Source organism: Centruroides vittatus, unplaced genomic scaffold, assembly GCF_030686945.1.
Source record: "Centruroides vittatus isolate TY-2023 unplaced genomic scaffold, ASM3068694v2 contig_345, whole genome shotgun sequence".
Taxonomy (NCBI): Eukaryota; Metazoa; Arthropoda; class Arachnida; order Scorpiones; family Buthidae; genus Centruroides; species Centruroides vittatus.
In genome coordinates this window covers 2,597,435-2,625,383 of record NW_027122170.1, presented here as the reverse complement: position 1 = coordinate 2,625,383, position 27,949 = coordinate 2,597,435, and the positions used below count along the sequence as shown (strand labels likewise).

Here is a 27,949-nt window from a genome sequence, read left to right as displayed (position 1 = left end):
CCTTCGGTTGTTTGGCTGCAGAGTATTTGATATCTAACCTATCCATTAATGTTTTGTCTGAGTTAATGGCAGCCACCATTTTGTCGTTGTCACTTTTTGTATTTAATTGAATGCAAACTCCATTGTTCCTAATTTTTCAAAGTGCTTTTACAGAATTCCCTAGCTGGCTCAGTTTTATGTTTGTCTAATTTTGTCTTGGTTAATGTTAATGTTCTCTTTTGGAAACACAAGAACAGCGTGTGTGCCAGCACTGGAATGTGGTCGTTCTTTGTATAATTTTCGTGTTTGTTGTGTTAGCCCTAGCAGCGACACCAGGATAAGGAGATCGGTAAACTTGTAGGAATAGTGGTTTTCGTAGTGTCCAAGATTTTATTTACTTTGCTATCTATTAATGATCCAACCTTCTCGGAAACCTCTTGTCGAATGCAACTAACACTATCTGCTAAAGATTTGGAAACCGCTTCACTGATTAAACTGTTCAACATGTCAACAAAATTATTGAGACAGTGAGCCAATGCACAGATAGTCTTGTCTGCTAAAACAAACAAATCGCCTCCATTGTATATAGCAATATATTATTAACTACACTGATTTCTATAACAAATCACAATATCATTGCAATAATTATTAATCAAATAGGAAACCAACACTTACAGGGTGGGCAAAAGTCAATTAGTTATTCTTAAAATTTTATTTTGGTTAATGCTAATTTGAAACAACTGCATGTTAATTCCCTGTAACTGAATTCAAACCGATCTAAATTCTAAAGTTGATTTTAAGTTCTTAAAATGTGTTCGTTTAACTAATTTTTTGGCCATCTTATAGTATGATACACTGCAAAATAATGTAGTCAAATTTTAATATAGTCTTGGAATATTTAATTTCTTGTAAAAACTAATAAAATTAATCTTTCTTACTTTTCTGCTTCTAGTGATTCTTTCACATATTTTGTGATTTCTTGAGCTCTTTCTGCTGCCAAATTTGTACACTGTAATAACTAAAACAATATTTAAAGATTAATTAAATTATCAGACAGTTATCGTCGAAAATTTGTTCGAGACATCACCTTTGTTTTCGTCAGGGCGAGAAGACCGTTCGTGTGCAACAGGCAGATTTCTCTGAGACCGTTCATGGCCACCACCACTTTGCCGTCCGCCAGACGCTCTTCCAGGTCGGTGGGATCGGCCAACACCTGGGCACTGAAAAGATAACGAAATTATCGGTCCAAATTTGAAGGAGTGCATCCTAACTGCTATCTATTCTACCACAATAGATTCGATTTTAATACTTGAAAATCTTAAAGAATAAATGTCAAACTAATCATAACCTCTCACTTTTTTCCTCAAATACAGGAAACATACAATATAAATTGTTTGGAAATATTCTAACATTAACACTGCTCAACAGAATCTTAAAACATTGCCTTATGACAATATTTTAAGATTCTGTTTAATATTATTCCATATGTAACTGTGCTGAAATGTACAATTTGACCATTTTGATTTACAGAAAGAAAAAATATTTTATAAAATTGTAAATGCTGTCATTCTTAGCAAAATGTGAAAATGTTCAATACTTATCATAAAATCTTTTCTCACAAAGGCAAATAGGGCAATAGCAATTTCAAAGCGATGTCGGTTGGAATCAATACTGCAAATTATAATAAACAGTCTGTTTTTAAACACACTTACCCTTGTTCGAAAATAGCAAACGCTATACAAAATGGCAGATGATTTATTCGCAGAGGCACGGGACAATGATCTTCGACGGGATGCTAATGTTTAAAAAATTAAATTAGACGACATAATAATAATAATACAAAAACTTCTCTGACAAAAATGCAAATAATTCATTGATAGTTTTAAAATTCAAACTAAAATTACAGAAATAGGAGTTTTCACACTAATTTATTTGACAGCCGGGGAGGCTTGGGCCAATTCAGAAACTTTTGCAGACGGTCCTCCAGAACCATCGTCGGTACATTTAAAGGGACACTTAGTGCCCAAAAAACAGAGAGTCGATACCGCGTCGTGGTATTAAATTGTGTCGGCAGAAAAATCGGGAGTAAGACGAGCCAAATATAATTATTAGCCATCGATATTGCGGGAGACGAGCAATCAAACTATTTGTTAGATTTTAGTAATTAAGATCTGTTACCGAAATTTAATTTATAATAAGATACTTTGTATCGACTCACAGGGCCACAAATTTAACATTCAAACTATGTTAAGAAAAGTTTATCTCCATTTTTTAAAAAATTCTTGGATGATTTCCATTACAGAAACACAACTTATTTTCAGAAAGTTACTCCATAATGGCAGAATTTTCTTTTGCCAGAACCAAGTTTGTGACACATTTTGTGCTAGACACAGACTCTGACCTTTTCCCATTGCCTGCCTTCTGTTACTGTATCGGATTATCAAATGTTAGTAGTGTGAGGAATTTGGTAACTTTGACCCGAGCACGGCCAGTTTGCGGCATTCCCAAATTCCTCACGAATTCTACTTTTATTTGATTGTTTGGTACAAGCAAGAAGATAAACAAAAACTGCCTTACTTTATCTATGTCAGTGTTGAAAAATTATCAAACATATATTAATAGTAATTAATTATTAAAAATGCAATGTATCTTTGACGAATGAACATTGACCATTACACAATTAAACTTTGAGTAAATTATTGTAAGTGAAGCTTTCTAAAATATGATATTTCATTCTATTTTTTTTTCCGATCAGTCTTGTGAAAGATAAACTTTCTTTTAAAAATCTGAATACAAATTATATGAAATATTCCAGAAATACTTATATAAATTATAAAATTTGAATCTAGAAGTTTATTTTAAGGTAACATACCACAATGACATTTGTTCCCACAACAGAAACATGAGGTCGCCTGTTCAAAAGAAATAAATTTAAAAAATTTTTAATATTTAATAAATATATAAACTTAGAATTTATGTTTTTGTTAGGAATTGTGTGTTGAATCTGCCTCGCCTCTGATGAAATACGTTGCAAAAATTCTCGTCGAGCTTCGTTTCGACGATACTTCAACTCTTGTACATAAATAATGCCATACGTATGTAACAACAAATCCAATAGTCCAATTTTAATTAATGCCTGATTATCCGTGGGCTATAATTAGATATAAAGTAATTTGATTAGACTACCACATCTACTTGACTTAAATACCGGTTAACTTAATACACACTCACTTCGTTTAACCTTAATATCCGGTATTTCTTGATCGTCCAAACAAACGTTTTCGTCCTCTTCGAGGACTGCCTCAGGTTATTCGAACAAAAGAATAAATTAGAGCAGGATTCCAATTTTTTTGAATTAATTTCTCGAGGAACTTTCAAAATATTCGAATATAATTTGACTATACGCGTGCGCTATGACGCGTTGCCTTTTTCGTATTTGTCACACACGTAACGCCACGCGTGCGACAGAGTGTTGCCGTCTTTGGTGTTTATGCATTTTCCAGTGCGTCTGGCCCTAGAAATATACAGGGCCGGACGCACTGGAAAATGCATAAACACCAAAGACGGCAACACTCTGTCGCACGCGTGGCGTTACGTGTGTGACAAATACGAAAAAGGCAACGCGTCATAGCGCACGCGTATAGTCAAATTATATTCGAATATTTTGAAAGTTCCTCGAGAAATTAATTCAAAAAAATTGGAATCCTGCTCTAATTTATTCTTTTGTTCGAATAACCTGAGGCAGTCCTCGGAGAGGACGAAAACGTTTGTTTGGACGATCAAGAAATACCGGATATTAAGGTTAAACGAAGTGAGTGTGTAATTTGATTAGAGGTAAGCAGTTAAATTAATCGTGAGATGGCAATCTATTTTTTATATAAATTTAGAAAATTAACGACAACCTACTTTTGTCTAATTAAATCAAATACGATAGAATCCTGCTAGTCCGAACACCGCTAATCCAAACGTGTTTCGGTCGGTGAAGAGGAAATTTTTTAGCTTGCAAAATATATGTTTTTTGTATTTTCCAGTTGAATTTAAATGGTATTTAATGGTACAAAAAGATTTAGAATTCCACAACAAAAAAAAAATTGTATTTTATTGTTGTACTGTATTAATACTGTACAAAATTAATAAATCAGTGTTTGACATGGCATATTAAAACAGCAGATCTATACAGTACTTACACACAAAAACAGAAACAAAAATCATTGATGTGTTAGATCTATATAAACCAGACCTGTTTTACTGCTTGCTTCTGCATTATTTTAATTATTTGGCTAATCCGAACAGGGCTCGGTCCCTATTAATACGGTGGAGTCCCGCTAGTCCGAACTAAGTTTATTCTGAAAAGTAATAATCTGATAAAAGCCTTTTCTGTACGTAGAGTTTTGTTTTGAGACATTCTATTTTGAACCCAATCCAGACCTCGGTAACCTATCGCTAGTAAAGATCGAGTTTGCTTTTCTCGTTCCTCGCTTGTATCGATCTGTCTCTACGAGTCGGATGATAAGTAACAAACGTAGTTACAATTGAATATACGGTCTAAACGTGCCCGTGCCGATTCTGTTGTACAGAGTCTGCATGGCAAGATCTAAAATACACACATGCCGACTCTGTACAACAGAGTCAGCGTGTGTGTATTTTAGATCTTGCCATACAACAGCCAAAATCATTACCTGTTAAATTATGCAAGATGTTGAATTTATTAAGACAAACGAGAACGAGGATCAACTTTTAACAAATCGAAGATTTTATAAAAATCCTTACTGAAAGATTTCTAAACAAAATTGCAAAAAATCCAAACCATCTTTTGAGATATTGGTTTGTTACTTTCAGAAGCGAGACGGAATCTTTCACGGTATCCAAATTTAACCAAATGTGACTTACCGAAAATGACTGAGGGCCGCCACCGCGGCGATGCTGGCACATTCTGTGATGTTACCATCGTGATTTATCAAATGGAGATCAACACGAATTGCCCACACCTGAAAATTTAATTAATAAATTCACGTACAAAAAATGAATGGATAATAAATAACAAATTAATAAAATATAAGTAGAATTGTAGAATTCCATCAGACGGCAATTAAGTTTAAAAATAAAATTGAAGATAAAGTCTATTACAAGAAATCACCATTTATTCACTTTCAATGTTCTGGAATACAAAGGTTTGACGATCAACCTTTCTCTGTAGGCTACTTGGCTGTCAAAATTAAAATTTCCTTTAAAAACACAGTTTGTAAAAAAAAAAAAAGAAAGTTAGCTTCAATTTTATTTTTAAATTTAATTGCCATTCGATGGAATTCCACAATCGAAATTATTTTGCAAAGATTCGTCACCGAGACAGCTGAAAATCTACGTGTACCGGCACCTGCTTCTAGTAGATAAAGATCTCTACTGTCCCCGAGTGGTAAGGATGGAAGGAAAGAAGACGTCTATGGCATTGCCAGTTCCAATTTTTAAACTTGTGTTTGTAATTGGATAATTTTTTTTTTTGCGTTTTTAAAGGAAATTTTAATTTCGACGGCCAAGTAGCCTATAGAGAAAGGTTGGTCGTCAAAAGTTTGTATTCCAAACATATTGACAGTGAGTAAATGGCGATTCCTTTTTTAACAGACTTTATCTTCAATTTTATTTCTAAAAATAAATACGATTCTTCTATTTAACATTAAATAATTCAAATTTGAATGCAACAGTTTGCGGCATGTATATTTGTTCTAGACTAGAACAAACCGAAACGAAACCGTACTCAAAAGGGAATCTAGAATATTTAAAGCACAATTTGGAAATTAAACATCATGTTTAATACATTAATTTGACACTTGGACATAATGATCGGTTATTGCACACTAATTTATTCTGTATCAATTGTCTTGGACAGTTTACTGTGTATGAAAAGCATTCTGTGAAATTTCACATATTTTCTATCGTTCTAGATAAAAAAAATCTCTAGAAGGTCATTGAATGGAAGCACTTTTCATATGGAATCAATATTGCTGCTATTATCTATATAAATAAAAATGTAATGTTCGTTTGTTCCTAATAGCTAATCTCCGAAAGTTCTTTACCGATTGCTTTGAAATTTTGACACAACATTGCATTCGAATATGCGTGTGCTTTTATATAGTACAGATGTTGAAATCCCCCCACAGGGGAGAGGGACAGGATTAAAGCTTACCGTGAAGAACTCGACTTCTATTATACTATTTTGGATGAGGTTTTTTGCATTTTTCATTGTGTTTTATAGGGTACGTCAAGAGAATGTACACTAAGAAGGGGTTTTTCGAAATCTTCCCACGGGGGAAGTGTTATACATTTTATAATAGATGCATTTTGAGTCAGCAACACGTGGCACTGCTAGTATAATAATAAACAAACTGAACTTAACGTTATACCTGATGATAATACTAAATGTAACTATATTTTGTCACTTACCTTTTCTTTGGCTACTATACATAAAGATTCGAGATCGATACACTTAGATTCTCTTATGCACCTTTCTATCAGCCTCGAAATTTCTACTCCGAGATCGCTAGATCTAGATGGAAATATTTTTATTTTTGTAAGTTTTGGGCCACTTTCTATTTACATATTAGATATATCATCATCGTTAACTCAAAATTAAATTATAAAGATATTGCTTGGTAACTATAAGACAGTAAAGAGCCAGGCATTAGCAATGTCAAATATGTTGACTACTTAATATTAAAATTCTACTTTCATTTGATCACGTAGCATACCTAAGCCATTATGTTTTATTCAATATACCTGTGGCAATAAATGTAAGTGCACCCCATGCACAGATGTCATAAATGGTAAGGAAAGTAGAAGTGTTTGCAGTTTGTAAGGAAACTTTTTACTAGACAAAGTACTCCATTTGAGCTAAGCTCTATAACAAAAATTGGTATGTATTTGCAATGGGAATTTCAACGTATGCCTGGAAACACCACTCTATTTAAAATAAAAAGAAAATAAATTTATAATTCATCCAACAAAACCTTAATTACTCCAGTTAACTAAGTTCATAGATCATCAAACGTTTTCGACCCATTCTGGGTCTTTCTCGGGATATCATTGGAAGAAATATACCAATGTGTGAAATGGAACATGCAAATCGAATCCAATTTGATTCAAATTACGAATAAAGCGGAATTTATGTAGAGATTTCAAGCATCACAAAAAACAGGATAGCCTATAATAGGTCACGATCAGTATATAACCTACTTTGCAACGGAAAGGACCCAATAGACTTGAATTGCGCATGGGGGGGTATATGAGATCCCCATGTGGGATAACAGATTTAATAATAGCTTGGTTTATATGGGCTCAACCAAATGCTCCCTGCAACAATGCTTAAAAGAACACAAGTATGACATAGACAAACAGAAACATACCACCACCCTTGCACGTGTCGCCTCTGAACCTCGAATCACGGCTGATCTACAAAGTGCCCGTCTCACAAGACTCTCCCACCGCACGGACCAACTCAGAATCATGGAGACCCTCGAAATATACAAAGCGGGATTACGGAACACCTGCATTAATTATAAATATGCGGCCAACATTTCACAAGCATGGAAATACTGTTATGAGGGGGAGAACCCACGGTAATTACATCTTAATAGATTTATTTAACGGTTATGCAGCAACATCTTCTCATGCACTAAACTGTCATCTTAGCACGAGAGGATTGTTCCATTATCAAGCTCAACCGCTTTATTCGTAATTTGAATCGAATTGGATTCAATTTGCATGTTCCATTTCACACGTTGGTGTATTTCTTACAACGATATCCTGAGGAAGACCCAGAATGGGTCGAAAACGTTTGATGATATATGAACTTAGTTAACTGGAGTAATTAAGATTTTGTTGGATGAATTATATATTCCTCCAGTATTGGATTGGTTGTTTGTTTGAAAATAAATTTACATAGACCCTGCAATTGCAGCCACTGATTGGATGGATGTGTAAATTTTTGCTGCTTTTTAACTGCATGGTCACCAATAAGTAGACAAAGGACAATATATACGAAACAACAGCAAGAAAGAGGTTAGGATGGCTGGTAACCGAGTGAGCAGATCTCCTGGGAATCATGTTTGAACAGGTCAATTGTCAGAATGTTCCTCGGACACGAGGAATCTGGTTCCATTGTTTCTGGATGCGGCAATGATCCAGCAATGACTACTCTTGGAGAAGATCAATTTTGTCTCTGCTTTCCACAAAATATTGACTTGGTACATTAATGCAGGCAGCAAAATGTGGAACAGATTCACAGACCATCTTGTATCTTGATAAACTGATAGCTGTTACATGACATGGGCTCATACAAGAGAAAGTCCATATTGATGCCAGTTTGGCTTAGGAAACAGTTTGTTTGATCCAGAGAGCACTTGTCCCAGAGAGAAACTCAATGCTGCAGGGTGATTTGGTCTAATGGGTTGCCCTTTCCAGTCCTACATGAAATATCAGGTAGAGAGCATTAGACAGCCAATGGAGGACTCACCCAAAACTGCATCAAGCAATAAATCAAGTTTCTAGTGATATTGCAAGTGTAGGGACATTTTGCATATTATAGTAATGATAAAAATGGTCATCATAATGAACCAAACGGTTTGGTTCGTTATGATGAAAATGTCAATACACAATGCTATCAGACAATTTTGCACCATTATTCCTGCCTTCCATAACCCGCCTACATCAGCAGGAAGATGCAATCTTCAACAAGATCTCAACTAATTGCCTACTGCATGCTCCATCGGTGCTCGGCTTCACCAAAATCAGGTCTGGTCGCAAATTTGTTCAATCCGAACCAAAATTGGGAAACTGTGGCACATGCTTCAGAAAGAGGTACAAAAACAAAGCCCAAAACAGAAGATTAGCCAAAGACAGTATTTCAAGAAGTGCAGGCCAATATTCTGCAAGATCTCTCTGGTGCTTATGTCCCATCAATGCATAGTCAAGTTGCCAACTCATATGATGCGAAAGGAAGACCCACAAATTGATGACAGTACATGAGTGCAGAATACACACAAATTTTGAGCAGCATGATGTTTCCAGGAACAAAGACATCCTGATATTGATATGTGCATGCATACCAACTTTTGTTGGAGATTACAGCTCAAATTGAATTCAGTGGAACCTCACTTAATGAGCGTAATTCGTTCCAGTCTTACTCATAATGCAAAACACTTGTTAAGCGAAACAATTTTTCCCATAGAAATTAATGTAAAATATGAAAATGCATTCCGAAAAATGCCAAAAAATATACTCAAATATTTTATGTATAATGTTTATTCAAGGAAAATTATACAACAAACATTGTTAAGGAGCGTTAATCATCATCTTTTCTTCTAGCGTGGAATGAACCAACCTGAAATGCAAATTCGATTTGCAGAAAGCCAAAAAAAATCAGATAATTTATCACAGACAATTTATCAATATTAGAAATTAATTAATTTGACTAGAGGTAGGCAGTTATGTTTCCATCTTGTGTTAAATTTAATAAGTATAAATAAATAAGTTTTAATTTAGACATTTCTGGAATTTAATTTGGAATCAGTCATTAAATTTAATACAAGATGGCAGCATAACTATCTACCTCTAGTCAAATTAATTAATTTCTAATATGAAATGATAGCCTTTACGTAGCCCAAGAATTTGGCATATCATTTTGCAGGTTTATTATATGTCGGGCTACGGTTGTTGATGTTTATACGTAATATGTGTTGGAAAAAGTTTGGAAAAATGTGCGATCACGAGTGACATTAAGATGCTAGCCGAACGAGTGCTAGATGGAGCATGCGCACAATCCGGAATTTCCCCTCTCCTGGCCACTCGTTATGCGAAAATTCACTCATTAAGCGAGTCATTTTTTCACAATTTTTTTGCTCATTATGCAAGGTGCTTGTTAAGCGAGGTTCCACTGTACTTTGTTTAGAAAAACGTTTCCTTACAAACAGCAAACAATTCTGCTTTTCTTGCTATTTATGACCATTGTGCATAGGTTGTGTGTACATTTACTACCTCGGGTAAGACAAATTTTTCATTAAACATAACGAAACATCTTGATTCTTTCACAAAAAGTACATTATACCGTAAATAAACATAAAACAGGCAATATTTTAAAAAGAAACCTCATACATAGCATGATATGTGCTTATAGTAAAACTGTGGCATTATTTTTCATTACATTGATTGGGATGCTACAGTGTCTAGACTGATACTCAATCACTTGATTATCTATCTGTTATGAAAGTCTTCAATAGAATATACACTCTATCACATTTGTTATTATGCAAATGTATTCGTTGATATGTAACTTTCGAAAAATACACAAAAGATCAGAAATCCCAGTTTGTTGAGCATTAAAAAGTATACGACGTACAATCGGCAAATGCATCTGGTGCCCAACTTAACGGTCACCCATACTTAAAGACATCCAAAACGAGTGCAATAAAATGTTATTTTTGTGCCAAAACAATCGATTGCACTCGCTAATGGTATAGTATAATTATTAAATGTTAAATATAACATTTGGACAGTAATAATATAATAAATGGACAAGAAGCATACCGTATATAACAATAACTGGCATATTTGAGTTTCACTATCGCTCGGGTCTGCATCATCTCAAGAACAAAAAAAAGTGAGTTCCATTTTTGATTTTCTTAAAACCAAAAATAGAATTCGCTTTCTTTTCTGTTCATATAATCACTAATTTTATAAGGTTAAAAGAAATTAACAATACAAAATAAATAAGTTATGAATAAAAATAAAATCCATGTGAAGATTACAACACTCCCTTGGAAGGATTTTCGTTTCCTATGAAAGTTGTTGACTTTGTACAGTACATTTCCACAAATCTTTATAAACAGAAATACCAATTAATGAATTAAAATATCAAACGTCACTCTGATATTTTAATTCATTAATTGTTATTTGTCGTATTTATTACAGTACTTAAATTATGCATAGTAACCAATTAAAATATATAAGCTTCTCAATGGGAACTGCAATATTAATGTGTAATATTTTCTATAAAATGATCAAATATCTTTATTTGATCAGTTGTAATTGGATTTTTTTGAATGACCAAGGAGACCTTGTAGGCATGTAGAGTTTGGCTTATAGACAATATTACAGAATAAAACATATAAGCTAAAGCACAGAGAAGACATCTACAAGGGACATCGCCATATTCCTAGGCCCGTATAATTGACGACATATACCTCCGGTCCAAAGCCGCCCTATCTGCCAGCTCTCCAACAGTCTATCAATTCTCGGGCAAATGTCTTCAGAACAATGTATAATCCAGGATCCATGAACAGCAAGTAATCATCATGAGGTATTAACTTAAGACCATTTTTGTAAACTCCCTCTCCGCAACAGAGATTTACACTAGAAGTAGCCGACTGTCGTATTGCGAGGTGCACGGGAAATCTGTTTTCGAGATATATCTTTGTATCTTTAATCGCATATAATTGCCATAGCTAGCCATAACTTTGTAATCTTATGTATCTTTGTTTAGAGATATTAAATTGTTGTTGTGTTATGTTGAACCTGTCCATTACTGAGAAATGGCCAGCACCTATCGACTCACTCGCGACCTCCCCACTCCACTACTTGCCTTCCAAAAGCCATCTCCCGACAAGGCAGCCGATAAGTGGGGTCGAGCTCGCAGCTTAGCCCCCTCGGTTCTCACACAAGTCTACACAAAAAGAATTCTTTAACAAAAATTATGAATGGTTTTTGAAATGGTTTGCTATGCCAAAAAACTCTGGTAATTTAAATTCTAATTATCTCTAATAAATACAAATTACCTTCCTGCTTCAAACTGTGAAGAAGCCATGGGCGACAATTCCACATTAATTTGGAAGACGCCTTCCGACGGCCGAGCTGGCTTGGGAACCATGATTTCGCTGGAAACTTGGGCCAAAACTCTAAAAAAAGAAAAACATGACAATTTATATTAATAGCAACAAGAAACAGTTAAATGAGTTATTTACTGTAATATACCAATAGATCAAATGAAAGAATTTGCAAATGTTTTGAATCCAGCTTTGTGACATCTTGGACTAGCCGTTCGGCGAGCATAGCCAGCTGGCTCGTGGCATTGGAAAGTCCGACTTGCAACACTACCAAACTCTTCACGCTATTCTTTGGGTTATACTTTTGTTTTAGAAAATAAATTAAAATATTGAATAATCAACCAGCAGATATGCATGGTGCTGCCTGGGAAAAAAGCAAGAAGGACAAACAAAATAAAAATCGTACTAAAAGTTTCATTGTTTTAGCCTTCCACTGTCATGTTAATGAAATGCCAAGGGGATAAAACAGGAAGGAGGCGGGAGGTTTTATGGTAGCCCATATTTTTTGCACGATCCTACAAAATAAGTGTAAAAAATTTGGTGCAGATTGGTCAAAAAATTTAGTGTGTATAGAGGACAGACAGAGATGCAATATAACAGGATCTTCTGAAAGGAATGCTACCATCTTAAATTATTGTAATTATATTAATTATCATCCAAAACATTAGAAAAACCAAGTTTTGCATTTACCCATTACAATTTCTCAACGTGTGCATCTCGTATCACACTGCACAAATCTGACCGATACTCAAATTCTTCCTAAGCTCACTACGGCATCTCCATCACTCCTCCCACAGCAGCAACAATTCTGCAGAACACAAGATTCCTTCTCTGTTGAATCACTATTCACACTTATGGTGCTTTCAAGAGTTAGTAGATGACAAGATGCTTGAATGCAAATGGGAGATGAAACTCAGATGGTTATTCTACAGATTGGTACTTTACATGGTGTATGTTGCATACTTCTCAGGTAATAATTAATGTAATTACAGTAATTTAAAATGGTAACGTTCTTTCTGGGACAGTCTAATGAACAATTTTGTCAGAAATGTTCTGATTCCGGAGGTAGAACTGGATTGCCTACCTCTAGTTTCTGCAATTAAGTAAAGATGGAGTTGTCTCAGTGACTGTGTATATCAGTATGCTAGTAGGCACTTGGCACAGTCGTGCTGCTAATACATACACAATACAGTATACAGTCTATTAAATTCCTTTTGTGTTGCAAAGTGAATTGTATTTGTTTTTGTTATAGTTATACCTCATAACTATGTGTTAAAAAACAAAGAATTATTTTAAATTAATTTTGCTGATTGGCTATGCACAAGATGGATATTTAGGGAAAAGTTTATATAATGTAAAAATTTAATTAAAAAAATTAAGAAAGTAAATTTTAAATGGTAAAACAGAACCTGATGCGCTGCCATTTATCATCATCCAAAATAGGAATTGATTTAGTCTCAAACAACTATAAATGCAAAACTAATTAAGGAAGTATTTTAATAAATATGTAACTACTATCAAAATATATGCAGATTATGTCAAACTTTTAAATCAAAGGGTGCTATAAGTACTTGAAATCATCAATTAAGTCTTTGAAACAAAAGAGAAATAACGGTAACACTTTATGCTTTGGTGGAGTGCAAAGTTGGACTTTATGATCGGCAGAATATATATATATTTTTAAAACTATTCCTACCGTGTGAGCACTAAGGTGCCTCTTTTTAACAAGCCCATTATGGTTTGACCAGTCTCACAATGGGGTGACAAGGCGATGAGGAAAAAGACTAGACCTATCTGGACAGACCATCTTCAAAAAATTTCTTGGGATTTTTCAATCTGTCTGAATTTGATTCCAGGTGATAGGCTGCCACTTTAACCCACGTGCCATAGAAAAACTTTGATTCTGATTGGTTGTGTGTGAAATTTCTCTATGTGTACACACACTACAGTGTGTGTATGCATAGAAAAGGAATGCTACCATCTGAAGTGTGTGTGTGTGTTTGTTTAGTTATGGCAATGCAACACTTGGGCGATCTGCCTGGGGGTGCCTTCCAGGAGGTCTTTAAGGGAAACTGGCCTCTATTTAGGCGTTATAGACATGGAGAAAACCCAGAAAACTCCACGTGGCCGGCCCATCCGAGCGAGGCGCGAACCCACGACTGAACTCGGTGTTCGGGGAACAAAGACCGCATGGCCACTGGTAGGCCAGCGTGTGTGAAATTACCATGCAGTGGAGAAGGTTTAAGTGAAGTTTTATGTACAATACTGCAGTTTCTCCTATAGCAAATGTTGGAAATGTCCCCGAGAAACCCTAAAATCTGGGAAGTGAAATCCAGAGACTTAGCAGGCCAGATTCCATGGGAGATTATGCAATTAGCAACAAAGCCTTTCAAAAATGCAGTCCAAAACCAGAACATCTGTGAGCAAGCAGTAATACCATCTACTGCAAAGTGAAAATGTGGGGTTTACGACTTACGGGTATGTGTGAGAGTTGAACAAATAAAAGGAAAACAACTCAAGGATGACCTCATCAGAAACTAGTATATGTCAACTTTCTGACTCGAGAGAGTGTCAGCTTATGCTTTCTCAGAGTCGGTAGTGACACCTTTCCAGCGACTTTTAGTCACCTCTAAGGTATTTGCTGCTTTGAATATGACAAGGAACAGCTGATTTCAGTCAGTCGTTACCCATTCTTTCAACTGTTTGGTTTAGTGTGTTTATGTGCCTTTTTGGATTAGTGTTCTTCTATGCCCTCAGATTCCTTGTCATCCCTCTACTTGCTACCTCTCTCTTGAACTGCTAAGTGCAGTCTGAAGATCCTCAACAGGGATTCTAATTCCAATTTGTGAGGTATCAAAAATTTGTAATCTCTTCCCTCCACAAAAAACCTTCATAATCCAGTGATAGGTGTTTCTACAACAGTTAACGTTTTCAACCCCGTCGGGGTCTTCTTCAGGCACAGCTCATAAGAAATTTCAAATACCAGTGAATGGAACAAAAAACCGAAGCAAATTCTTGTAGCTGTTGTAGAAACACCTATCACTGGATTATGAAGGTTTTTCATGGAGGGAAGAATTATAATTCATCCAGTATACAGTAAGAAGTATATTTGTAATCTCTCTCACTCCACGAAATGCAAATACCCTGTTGTACCAACTTTCGTGCCATCTAATAAATGTTTAAGTGTAATAAATTGTGTTAAGTGAATCAATTCCAACTGAATCTTCTCATTTCCTACTCCATTATCACACCCCTAGTCTCACGTACAAGACTGCATTATTGCCATCCAGAAAAAAGCTCAAAACTTTGTCTAGTAGGCATAACCTACTTGATGTCAGAAAGAGAGACTGTAGCAGAACCCTCACAATGGTGTCAGAATTAACACACCATCTCAGTACCGTCACATATGCAATGCTGTAAGTATAACATGTCATTATAAATTTTCCCCTCGATGTGGGTTCCTGTCCGTGGTGAGGGGACCTCCCAGAGATGGTTTAGTATCTCTTCTTTACCATCCCTGGGATCTGAACGCCCACCCACGTGTTTGCCGTGCGTGGTGGCCCGTATGCCGGAAAGGGGGATCCTGGTAGTTGAGGGGCAACATACCGTCCCCAACACACTGCTTTGGCCCCTGCTTCGGATAAACGGGAGGCTCAAATCAGGCTCCGTTTGAGTCAATCGGCTGGTCATTGAGTCATTGTTGACCTCGGCTTGGAGTCAACCGATCGATGCAGACCGGGCAGACACGTCAGACAAGGTGTGCTTTTCTCGACTGCATTGTGAGGGTATAGCTTCTGGGAAACCCTGGTGCAACGGTCTATGGGAGTCTCCCATGTGACGGCATCCCCTTGTTGGGCCCCATGGTGGGTGGGGTCACTAGAAGCTGAATGTTTTACTTTTATTTTTGAGGAATCCATAATTATAAGACCCGAAAGAGCGGAAAAATTTAAAAATTTTCAGTACCCCAGTGTACTTAATAGTACACGCAACTGGTGACAAACCCTTATCTAAAGCTTCTCCTTTTCTCATTCAAAAATTGTTCCAGTCGACTATTGGAGATTTGAAAAAAATTCAGAAATTAAGATCAGGTGATTTACTGGTGGAAACATCCTCCCCACAACAATCTGCAAAACTTCTAGAAACAAAGACCCTGGGAGAAATGGAAGTCACTGTCACACCACACGAAAGCCTAAACTCATCACGTGGTGTGATATCTGAAATTGATCTGATGTCTGAAGACGAATCAGATATTCAGATTGGTCTTTCAGATCAAGGTGTCGTTGCTGTCCGGCGCATTTCAATTCGTCGAGACGGCAAGTTGATACCAACAAAACACTTGATTCTTACTTTCAGCAAACCAACATTGCCATCCTTTATAACAGCAGGATATCTACGTTGCTCAGTCTGTCCATATATCCCAAATCCGCTGCGTTGTTTCAAATGCCAGCGATTTGGACACTCACAAACATCCTGCCGAGGAAAAAGCGCATGTGCACAGTGTGGGACTGAGGGTCACGACAGTACAGAATGTAAAAGTACCCCATGCTGTGTGAACTGTAAAGATGCCCATCCTGCTTACTCCCGGAAATGCCCTGCATCGCAGAGAGAAAAAGAAATACAGCGTGTAAAAACAGTCAACAACTTACCCTACCCAGAGGCACGTCGCATGGTCACTTCAAGTGCACCACCGAAACAAAAAACATTTGCTGCTGCTCTGAAATCCACAAAGACATGTGAAGTTTAGACAGACATTTCTGTTTCCCCAAAGGAATCTCTCACTTGCCATGCAAAATGTTTACATATCCCTTCAAAAGAAACAGTAGAAAATGACAATACAAAACAAAAAACACCCCTACCTAAAACAGGGGTGATAACAAGAAACCTGGGTTCAAAAAAGGCTAGTAAGAACCCATTAAACAAACAGAGAGTGAAAGCAGCTCTCTCTAAATCTAAAAAATCAGAGGCTCAGTCTGTGAGCGAGTTCTCTGATATCTCTGATGAAGAGAATAATGTGGAGGTAACAAAACCAATGTCACCTCCAAAAGAGAGACCGCCTGTTAAATTAAAGAGGGATACCCTCGCAAAGAATGCAGCCTCAACCACATAATGGATTATAAAATAATCCAATGGAACTGTCGTGGTTTCCGCAACAACTTTTTTGACGTTAAACACTTGACATCACCTACCACATCTCTCTGCGTGGCACTCCAGGAAACACATCTAAAACCTGGAAAAAGAATTTCTTTAAAAGGATTCGATCTTTACCGTAAAGATGACGACAGCCACACCCGCGCCAGTGGAGGTGTGGCTGTACTGGTTTCAAACCGCATCCCGTCTTTTCCGGTACAAATAACAACAGAGCTGCAAGCTGTGGCAGTCAGAATATCTATGGGCGTCACTGTCACAGTTTGTTCCATATACTTGCCACCAGATGTCAGAGTCAATGAGGATGAATTGGATGACTTGGTTGAACAGCTGCCAACTCCTTTCCTTTTACTTGGTGATTTCAATGGTCACAATCCAATGTGGGGCAGTCACGATATCAACCGTCGAGGCAGAGCCATTGAAAGATTCATAGGTAATCACCAACTATATTTATTTAATACTGGAGAAGTGACATACTTCCACGCCCCAACAAGAACATTTACTGCCATTGATCTGATCATTAGCAAGCCCAAATCTGTTTTCAGCGTTTACATGGGAGGTTGGATCTAATCCACTTTCCAGTGACCACTTCCCAATATTTTTAAAATATAGAGGCAGAGAAAGCTGTGAAACAGCCCGTCCACCACGCTGGAAATTTGAAACGGCAGATTGGCCTGCATTTTCCTCTTTGGCTAATATCACTGAGGAAATGGTCAATACTGCCGATATCAATGATGCAGTAGAAGTTGTCACTTCCAGTATTATTCAGGCAGCCGAAAAAACAATGGGGAAAACGTCAACCAGATATCCAAAACATCCGAAACCATGGTGGGATCAGAATTGTGAGGCAGCATTTAAAAAACAAAAGAAAGCATGGGGGATTTTCAGAAGATACCCCACTGCTGAGAATTTGATAGCTTTTAAAAAAGCAAAGGCAAATGCCAGAAAAATAAGAAGGCAAAGCCAAAGGGATTCTTGGAGGAAGTATGTATCTAGCATAACATCTTCCACCAGCTCAAAAGCGGTCTGGGATAAAATCCATAAAATTAACGGGAAATATGCTTCTCACTCTCTGTCCATGCTGGAAAATAATGGCACAATAATCAGTGACATAAAAGGTATTGCTGATTTGTTGGGTGAAACATTTTCGTCTTCATCCAGCAATATTATGTATACAAAGGATTTTCAGGCTTATAAAGTTCAAACTGAAAAACAATATCTAAACTTCCACTCTCCATCTAATGAGGAATATAATGTGCCATTCAGCAGAATAGAACTATGTACAGCAATCTCTCGCTCGGGGAATACTGCTGTAGGCCCGGATAAAATCCATTACAGCATGATTAAAAATCTGTCAGACAATTCCCTTAGTAACCTTCTGAATCTGTTTAACAGAATATGGACAGAATGTATTTTCCCTGACTCTTGGAGGCTATCAATTATTATTCCCATTCCCAAGCCAGGTAAAGACTGCAAGAATCCCTCCAATTATAGACCAATTTCTCTGACTAGTTGTCTCTGCAAACTTTTCGAGAGAATGGTCAACAGACGCCTGATGTTCCTCCTAGAGGAAAAGAACTACTTTTCACCACATCAGAGTGGATTCCGTAGGAACAGAAGTACCACAGACAATTTAGTAAACCTTGAAACATCTATACGCGAAGCGTTTATTAGACGACAGCACTTAGTGTCTGTGTTTTTCGATATAGAGAAGGCCTATGATCGCTGTTGGCGATACAGGATACTCCGTGATCTGCACAAATTCGGATTGCGGGGTAATTTGCCAAATTTTATAAAAAACTTCTTGCAGAATCGAAGATTTCAAGTTAGGATTGGCAACACTTTATCTAGGCTTTACACACAAGAAGAAGGTGTCCCTCAAGGTTGTATTTTGAGTGTGACTCTGTTCCTAATCAAAATTAATAGCATAGCTAAGTGTCTTCCTTCTAGTGTGAAACACTCCTTGTATGTGGATGACTTTCAGATCTCCTGTCAGTCTACTAACATGAGTTTTATTAAGAGACAACTGCAAACCTCTTTAAATCGGATAGACAATTGATCCAAGATCAATGGCTTTACTTTTAATGCAGAGAAGACCTCGTGCATCCACTTTTGCCGAAGGCGTGGTTTGCACCTGGACCTGAAATTAACCTAAATGGGGTTAAAATTCCAATGGTCAACGAAGCAAAATTTTTGGGTGTTGTGTTCGACCATAAATTGACGTTCTTGCCACACTTGCGCAATTTGAAGAGTAGATGTTTAAAATCTCTGAACCTTTTAAAGGTATTATGCTGCTCATTCTGGGGAGCAGACAAATGTTCAATGCTTAGAACATATAGAGTCCTTGTTCGCTCTAAGCTTGATTATGGATGTATCGTGTATGGCTCTGCGCGAGAATCTACTCTTCGGATGCTGGATCCAATCCACCATCAAGCATTGCGTTTGTGCACTGGTGCGTTTCGAACTTCTCCTGTCCAAAGTTTGTACATAGATGCTTATGAACCTCCACTATCTCTCAGGAGAGAGCAGTTGTCTTTGTTCTATTATATTTTCTATTATATAAAATTTTGTTGGGTCCCAGGCCATGTTAGTATAAGAGGAAATGAAGAAGCTGACACAGCTGCAAAGTCAGCAAGTCCTTCTCAGCATACAATGTTTATTGAAGGAGGTGACTTGAAGCTAGTCGTTAAAAAACGACTAGCAGAGAGATGGCAAAATGTGTGGAACGAACAAGTCCACAATAAACTTTACAAGATCAAACCTATAATAGAAAATTGGACACACAACAAACAGTATGACAGGAGATCCGAGGTCATTCTTACTCGTTTGAGAATTGGACACACTCGACTGACTCATCAATACCTTCTGACGGGTGATGACCAGCCTGTGTGTCAGTATTGCAACTGTACTGTAAGCGTTAAGCACATACTGAGCAATTGCACTGCCTCTGAAAGGATTCATTGGCAGCATTTTGGAAATGCAAGTTTTAAAGAGATTTTGGGCCAGAGGCCAAATGTTGATAAATTACTGAACTTTCTAAAAGTTACAAATATTTATAAACAGATTTAGTTGTTTGTTTATTTTATATTTACACCTTGTTACTATATACATTTTAATTGTTATTTATTTTTGTTATCGGTTCTATGTTTTTTGTTTTTTTTCTGTTGTTTTATTTTGTTCTATTTATTTTTGTTATTTATTTATGTATTTATTTATACCATGTGTTGTGGCGCAGCTTGGCCTGTGTTGCCTTTGTGCCAAAAAACTATTACCAACCAACCATTATAAATTTCTCACTGCACAGTAACTTTTTGGACACACACTATTACTATGTGACTAAACTATTCAGTTCAGGTACACAGATTTTTAAGATGAAAAAGTGTTGTTCTATCAAGGAAGATATTTTAAAAAATAATAATGAAACTAGTATTACTATTTACTAAACAATCTTAGTAGAAAATAGTAATTAAGCAATTAAATATTACAGTAATACGTACCTAGTATTTCCTAGTGTCGTAATACAACAGCCGTCATCTAAACCGAATACTATCGACAACCTCCTGCTGTGGTGATGATCTCGTCCATCCAGCCTCTGCAATTTAATTAACATTTTCACCATAAATATAATTATTTATGTACAAGAGATAGTTAAACAGCATGGCTAAAAGAGATTTATTAATAATAAACATCCTGTTCCACATTATTTAACATTTAGAATAAAAATTTTAAATCTATTATAACCTGACATTCTCATAAACCAACATAGAGAGCCAAACAATGATAATACAGTATCAAACCAAATGTACAGCTTCCAGAAATCTGATTACTTTTGAAACTGGTAAGTTTTGAATTTGATGAGCTGTAGTACAGCTGTTGATCACTGTTTTGTTCTCTGTGGCATATGCATTGCACAATGCCAGTTCCAGTGTGACTGCTAGCATACAGTGTGTTAACAACTGTTTTGTTCTTTACTTTCTATTGTTTATTTTATATTTTAAGTATATATTTAGCTCGCATTTTTTTTTTAAGTTAATTCTTTCTATTCTATAGTCCAGTGATTATCAACCTTTTTTTTTTATCATAGTACACTTTTAATAATTTAAAAATTTGGTGGTACACACGTTTACTTCGATAAGTACCGCAGGACAACCGGTGACGTCATAACAATGATTTTTAAACGCCATTTGTTATTTAGGTAACATTTTCTAAACTCCTTGGTAACTAGCTGCAGTTACTGCTACCACCGGTTAGAATTTCCAAATGTTCCCTAGGAAGGTAGAACCAATTGAATTACTTGTTTGATATCACTTATGTGTGGGTATTCCTAGTGGCGGCACACTTAAAATTTTGCGGCACAGTGGTTGAGAATCACTGCTACAGTCACTAAGAGGGTCTTTTTAGCAAGCCCATTATGGGTTTGGCAAGGCCCACAATGGGGCAGCTGGATGGTGAGGGATGGGGTCTGACATATCTGGACAAACCAATTCTGAAAATTCCTGGGGTTTGTTTGACTTTTCCAGATTCAATTCTGGATCCCCAGAGTTGTTGGCTGCCAGCTTAACTTCTCGGCCACTTGGCCATCATTTAGCCTATGTCCAAATGGAAAATCCGGAAATTTCGACTTTTTACAGTCTCAAGCAATACTTGGATGGTCTGCCTAGGTGGGATGCCTTCCAGAAGGTCTTTTTAAGGGTAACTGACCCCTATTCAGGCATTACATATGTGGAGAAAACCCAGAAAACTCCACGTGGCTAGCCCATCCAGGCGAGGCGCAAACCCGTAACCGAACTCCAGCGTTTGAGGAATGGAACCCTTTGGCCACTGGTGGGCCATCTGGATATTTGATCTGGTATCGTATTCGGAGAGAATTAATAGTCATAAATTTAAGATAACTGTCATATACTGTTGATAATTTTTGCATTTCGAAGATCCCATTTTGAAAAACACGAGAAAAATGGAAACGAAATTGCATGTGTGTTGGCCTGTATTTTGTTTTATTGGGTTGTTCGGAAATTAATTTCATTTTCTTCATAGAAAAATAAACGCAATATTCTTATAATAAATAAATATTTTATTGAATTATATATTGACCATTTTGGTCAAATACCTGTTGTCATTGTTTCTGGTAGTAGCATGATTTCACATTTATAAAAATTTTGATCGTTGTTTACAAAAAACTGATCCAAGAGATTTTTGACATTGTCATTTCAAGTAAATGTCTTACAGTTAAAAAAAATTTGTATAGACCGGAACAAGTAATAATCCGAGTGTGCCCAATCTGACGAATACGGTTGGTGCGATAACACATCCCATCTAAGCTATAACAGTTTGTGACCAGTTACCAAACTTGTGTGAAATCTGGCATTATCGTGGTAAAACACTACACTTTGTTTGTCGATCAATTATGGCTTTTTCTGTTTGATGATATTACGCAATTTGTTTATTCAATGGCAGTACACTTTCGAATCAATTCTTAAATTGTCTGGTAAAAGCTCAAAAAAAAATTTCTTTAAAATCCCACCATAGAGAGCATCTCCCGTTAATAACACGTGGAACCCATATATCGAGCTTTGAAACGAAACCAATTCGTTTTAAGTAATAATAAACAGTTCGATTTAACAGATTTAATCTCGTAGTGATTTCACATGTTGTTATACGGCAGACTGCTTCGATCGGTACCTTTATTTTGTTTTCGTTGGCTTCAAATGGCCATCCAGAATGTGGTGTATCTTCAATATTAAAATTGCCAGACCCAATTTTGTAAACCACTTTTGGCACTGTCTTTCTCTCAACACATCTTCTCCAAACATGTACCACAATTTTTTTCTTGTTTGAACAGCATTTTGGTTTTTTTAGTTATAAAAAAGCAAAATATGCCAAAAATGACGCTTTTGATTTTCCAAATTTGATGGGACACCGGAAAAAAAACAATTGTACAGAATCGAACAAAATTTTTTACAAATAAGCCTTAAAATGTCAGCTGTCGAAGTATATAATGAAAATGTGGTTTAAAATAAAATTGGCTGGTAAAAATACATCTAATTCCTCTAGTAATAAAAAAACGATATTACTTTCCGAACAACCCAATATATCTAAGGATCCCACGGACAAAAAAGTTTTAAAATTTGGCAAGAATGCTTCTGTAAATGGGACATCAATGATTTACATCTTCAAGAAAGTTAAGGGAGAGATAGAGGTGTGTGAGGAATCATATCTTGAGTGGGATCAGACAAGATTTTACTTGTTATTAACATTTACATTTTTTTTAAAACTCACTCTATTCCAAAAATAAGGCTTTTACATTTTACAATAATTATTATTATTAAAGTTTATTTTCTAATAAAATCTCATAACAGATGACACCACACACAACTTACCCCTTAACCTCCCGTTTAAATGCTAGAAAAGTTGTACGAGAACCCTTGCCAGCTTTATCATAATCTTTCATGTCTCGTGGTATATTCTTTTTTAATTAAATGATATGATGAGATGTGACCTGCATAAGAGTCAAATCAGTCTTGGACATTTCTAAGGATCCATCTCAAATTCAAACCACAGTCTCATATGACACAGGATAACTTTATTTTTTCTCCTACAAATTTTTACTCCAAAAGATTATACATAAACTGAAAGCATGAAATATCATAAGCATTTTTATTTATAGTTACATTTAGTTGCTCACATTATCTGCTTTTTTACTTCCATTATCTTAAATTTTGGAAATTGCTTAATTGAATTGCAATGATTCCCAGATTTGTAGTTAATCAACATAATCATGTTGGTGTGATAATGAAATTGCATTTTACAAAAATATCAATATCATAAAAATTTATGTAAATTAATATGATGTCATTAATGTGTATAAAGAATTGCAAAACTGACAGAATATGAGTTTAGTAGTACTGGTCAGTTATAAGTAATATCTTGAAACTGTGCATTGTAAGTTGAGGTAATTAAAAATTTGGGTGTACTATAGATTACTCCCTATGGAATTTCAGGACTTTGATTATATATTTGAACTCAGGGGACCGAGGCGAGTTCAACGGTACCCTACTTTTGGACCGGAGACGAAAAAATAAAAAAGTTATCACACTTTTTAAGTTACCATAATTTTTTAATGCTCTCGTGCAGACGGCACCGTAGTTGCTAGTATTGCCATCTTGCGGTAAAGTCTGCAAACCGTGACGTCGGACTACGGTCATCTCCCGGAGCGTTAAACACGCGATACGAGAGCGGAGAGAGTGACGCGACTTCCGACCATCGCGCGATCGCCATTTCGGTTAATGTTACTTATGGCAGCGAACATGGCGGCCCGACTGACCTCTCGTACGGGCGCCACCACACGCCGCCATGTGCTAAACTAGTGATCGATTCACGGTAGTTCTTGAACAAAGTAAAAAAAGGGGGGAAACGTCTACTAAAGGCAATTTTAACGGCAAGCGACGGGACTCCCGATCGCGATAGCGAGGCCGACTTAGCGGAGAGCGACGCGACTCCCTATCATCGCGCGATCGCCGGAAAAAAGTATGATAACTTTTTTTATTTTTCGTCTCTGGTCCAAAAGTAGAGTATCGTTGAACTCGTCTCGATCCACTGAGTTCAGATATATACCCAAACACACGAAATTCCATAGGGAGTAATCTATAGTATACCCAAAAATTTTTCTTCTGTCAGAGCTGTTCTGCTTTTATAGCCTATACATTTATATCAGCATTCATAGTCAATTTACAAGAGCAACATAAAAAGTATGCTAATTTCTACTTAAATACTTAAAATTCTTGCTACAGGAAGAACCAAGAATTGATTAGAAACTAGTTTGGACTTAGCAAAAATTCTGCATTACTGGACATGATCCAGGTTTGAACTACTGTAGTTGTATTTATTGAACCTTGTATTTTGTAAATGACTGTAATTCTGTCATAACTATAAATTGTATGGTACTGGCAACTAGCTAGTTCTAATAATAATGTTTCTTTTTCTTTTTTTAAAATAGAAAGAATCTTGTTTCAGAGTTTTTTTACTTTGAGGTATTTTATTTAGGTCCACCAGTGGGGTTAATACAGTATTACCTTAGGTAGCCAAGATGGCGGCTCGTCTCTGATTCTAGCAAGGAAACAGTGGGACACACGTTCTAATCTAACCTAACCTATTCTAATAATTTGGTTGCTAATAATTATGGTAATTTATTAGAATAGGTTAGGTTAGGTTAGAACGTGCGTCCCACTGTTTCCTTGCTGGAATCAGACACGAGCCGCCGTCTTGGCTACCTAAGGTAACATTAACCGCACAGGCTTCATCTCATTTCATACTCTTGTTCTAAAGCAGGGCTGTCCAACTGGCGGCCCGCGGGACGTATACGGCCCACCAAATTATTTTTACGGCCCGCGAGTACATTTTACTATGAATAAATTTGTTACTAAATTATTATTATTAATATTAAAATTATTTTACTGTGTGAAAATTACGGCCACAATGTTCTCATTAATATATTACGAATATTTTAAAGTTTTCTTTTTAGTATAAATAAAATATTTTCTTTAATTAACATAAACTGACTTTTCATTTATCAACCTTCTTGGCCCCCGAAATGTTTGGTGAAGAAAATATGGCCCGCGGGCTATGATAAGTTGAACAGCGCTGTTCTAAAGTATAAATCACGCGATTTTCAAAGGATAACCGATATATTCTAAAATATGACAACAGACCACAGAAAATGCACGAGTTACATCTTTGGTTTAAACAATTTTTCTCTATAAATTCAAGTTCTATTAATTATTTAATTCTATCGGAGACATTTGTCATATCTCGTTCAATGTACAATAAGTAATAACTTGACTTACTTTCCCATCGTTAATTAAATTGTTTATGAATTCTTTTTCACAATTAGCTGCATAAATTTCTCGATTTGCCATCGTTAACTTTCCACACGTGTTCAAAACAGTCAAAACATAATTGAGTCAGTGTTGCCAGATCTTAACAATAAAAATAATTTTTTAAATAAATGTATTTAAACGAAATTTTATAGCGTACAAAATAATTTACTTAACTTTTAAATAATTTTCATTTACTCAAATAGTCAATTTTTACGTAAATTAAAATTATAAAAAGATTAAAAAAACACTTTTTCAATTTCGCGAAACTTCATTCGCATTACAGCCGCCATATTTGATCTTTTTTTTATTATAAAATTCAGATTTTTTCCATTCCAGAATGTCCACTTACTTGTGTATTTTATTTGATACCGTACGACACCGGAATTTTTTAAAATATGAAAAAGAGTAACTTACCGTACGCTGCGAAATAAACAGTAACAAGCGGACTAAATATGGCGGAATTACGCTGGAATGCGCCAGTAGAGAGAAGCGTTAAACGAGAGGTTACAAACTACATAGCCCAATATTTTGAAAATTTTGAACCCCTACCATATAGTCTAAGGAAGCCAGAAACGCCGAAACTCGGCGATCGTTCTGGACCCGAAGCTTAATTAGAGAATTAATAAGTATCTAATTGTTTTGACGTCATTTCCGTTTTTTTAAATCTTTAGTGTATCTGTAATTAAAGTCGTCTACTAATCACAATTGCTTTATTAAATAGTCCAATTTTAATTAATCTTTATTTTAATTAATTAATCCAGCTAAGAATACCTTCGTAGCTGTTCGTCGCGCTTCCAAGAAACTGCGACATTTCAAATAGTCACCATTGATAGAAGAAAAGCAAGAGCGACATGAGAGGACACTTGCTCCACGCGATTTTCTTCCGCGACTAAAATTTCGTCAATGGTGTCTGTTAATACTTGTTTTTTCAGGAATGTGCTTTTTATAGATGAAAAGACTCACTTGAAATGCAATTGTGAATTTTTACAACCATCGTCTATGGTCTACAGCAAGTCTCCACGCTATCATCCGCTCTCGATAGCGGCAGCAGTTTAGCTCAAATATTTGAGCCAGTTTGGTTTGGTTTATTTGTTTACAACTGGGCGATCTGCCGAGGGGAATTCCTCCCGGGAGGATTTTCTGAGAAAATGCATTTAGATGCTACAAACGTAAAGAAAGTCCGGAAAACTCCACATTGCAAGTCACGAACGCACGGCCACTGATGGGCAATTGATTTTGAACTTTTCCGTTAACAGGAGCTCACCAATGGCGAATGGATTTAAAAAAAAAAAAAAAAACCACTGAACACTGATAGTTGGTCGTGGGTTCGCGACTAACCAACGGGCTAGTCACGTAGTTTTTCAGGTTTTATTATAGTTTAATAAACTGTCATCTCAATGCAAATGATCATAATTTAGTTTTTGTAGCGAGGGAAAGTATAGAATCTAGCATATTTTAATTAATTTTAGACACCTAAAACCTGATTACTTACAGCTATGGTTTATGATGGCTACTTTTGTCTTAAAGGACACAAGTGTTTTGTGACAATTTACTAATAAAAATTTCACCTACTTGAAAAATAATTACGAGACTCGTATAATTAAGCATTTCTCGGTAATCACAGGCTTTACTTTTAATAAGATATTCAAATAAAGCTGGATATTCCGAAGGTGGCCATTTTCTCGTGTCATCATTTTACGATTTTTTAGTCTACTAATTGACGAAAATAAATTAGAAAATACAAGTCTGTAGAAGAAACTATGCAAAACTCCGAAAATTTTGCATTAGACTTAATTCTATGATATTTGTGAATATTCTGGACTACTTTATGAATTAATAACAGTGGAATATTAGCAAAATTACAGAAGCCAATTTTGTCAATTATTTTCTAGGAACAAAAAGATAAAAAAATAGGACTCAGATTTTCTTAATTTTACTTTAAACTTATCAGTTTTAAAAGATAATCAATCCCCCACCATGCGTGTAGTACGCTATTTTTCTTTACGTTAGGAAAAATTTAAACTTGTGTAAAAACGATCGAAAATGCTCTTTATAATTTAAAATACGAAAACCCATACAATT

At 36.0% G+C, this 27,949-nt stretch overlaps 1 protein-coding gene across 1 annotated transcript in view; it reads right to left on the bottom strand.

The window, feature by feature from the left end:
• Rrp45 (exosome complex component Rrp45) overlaps positions 1–25,960 on the bottom strand; it is a 33,869-nt gene extending 7,909 nt beyond the window's left edge. The window contains exons 1-9 of the mRNA XM_067269059.1: positions 25,835–25,960; positions 20,492–20,586; positions 11,802–11,921; positions 6,418–6,520; positions 4,870–4,967; positions 2,852–2,891; positions 1,692–1,774; positions 1,067–1,199; positions 918–997 (exon numbers count right to left, since the gene is read on the bottom strand). Coding sequence (XP_067125160.1) covers positions 918–997; positions 1,067–1,199; positions 1,692–1,774; positions 2,852–2,891; positions 4,870–4,967; positions 6,418–6,520; positions 11,802–11,921; positions 20,492–20,586; positions 25,835–25,906 — 824 coding nt within the window. The 5' untranslated portion in view covers positions 25,907–25,960. The remainder of the gene's footprint in view (positions 1–917; positions 998–1,066; positions 1,200–1,691; positions 1,775–2,851; positions 2,892–4,869; positions 4,968–6,417; positions 6,521–11,801; positions 11,922–20,491; positions 20,587–25,834) is intronic.
• Between the last annotated feature and the right edge of the window lie 1,989 nt (positions 25,961–27,949).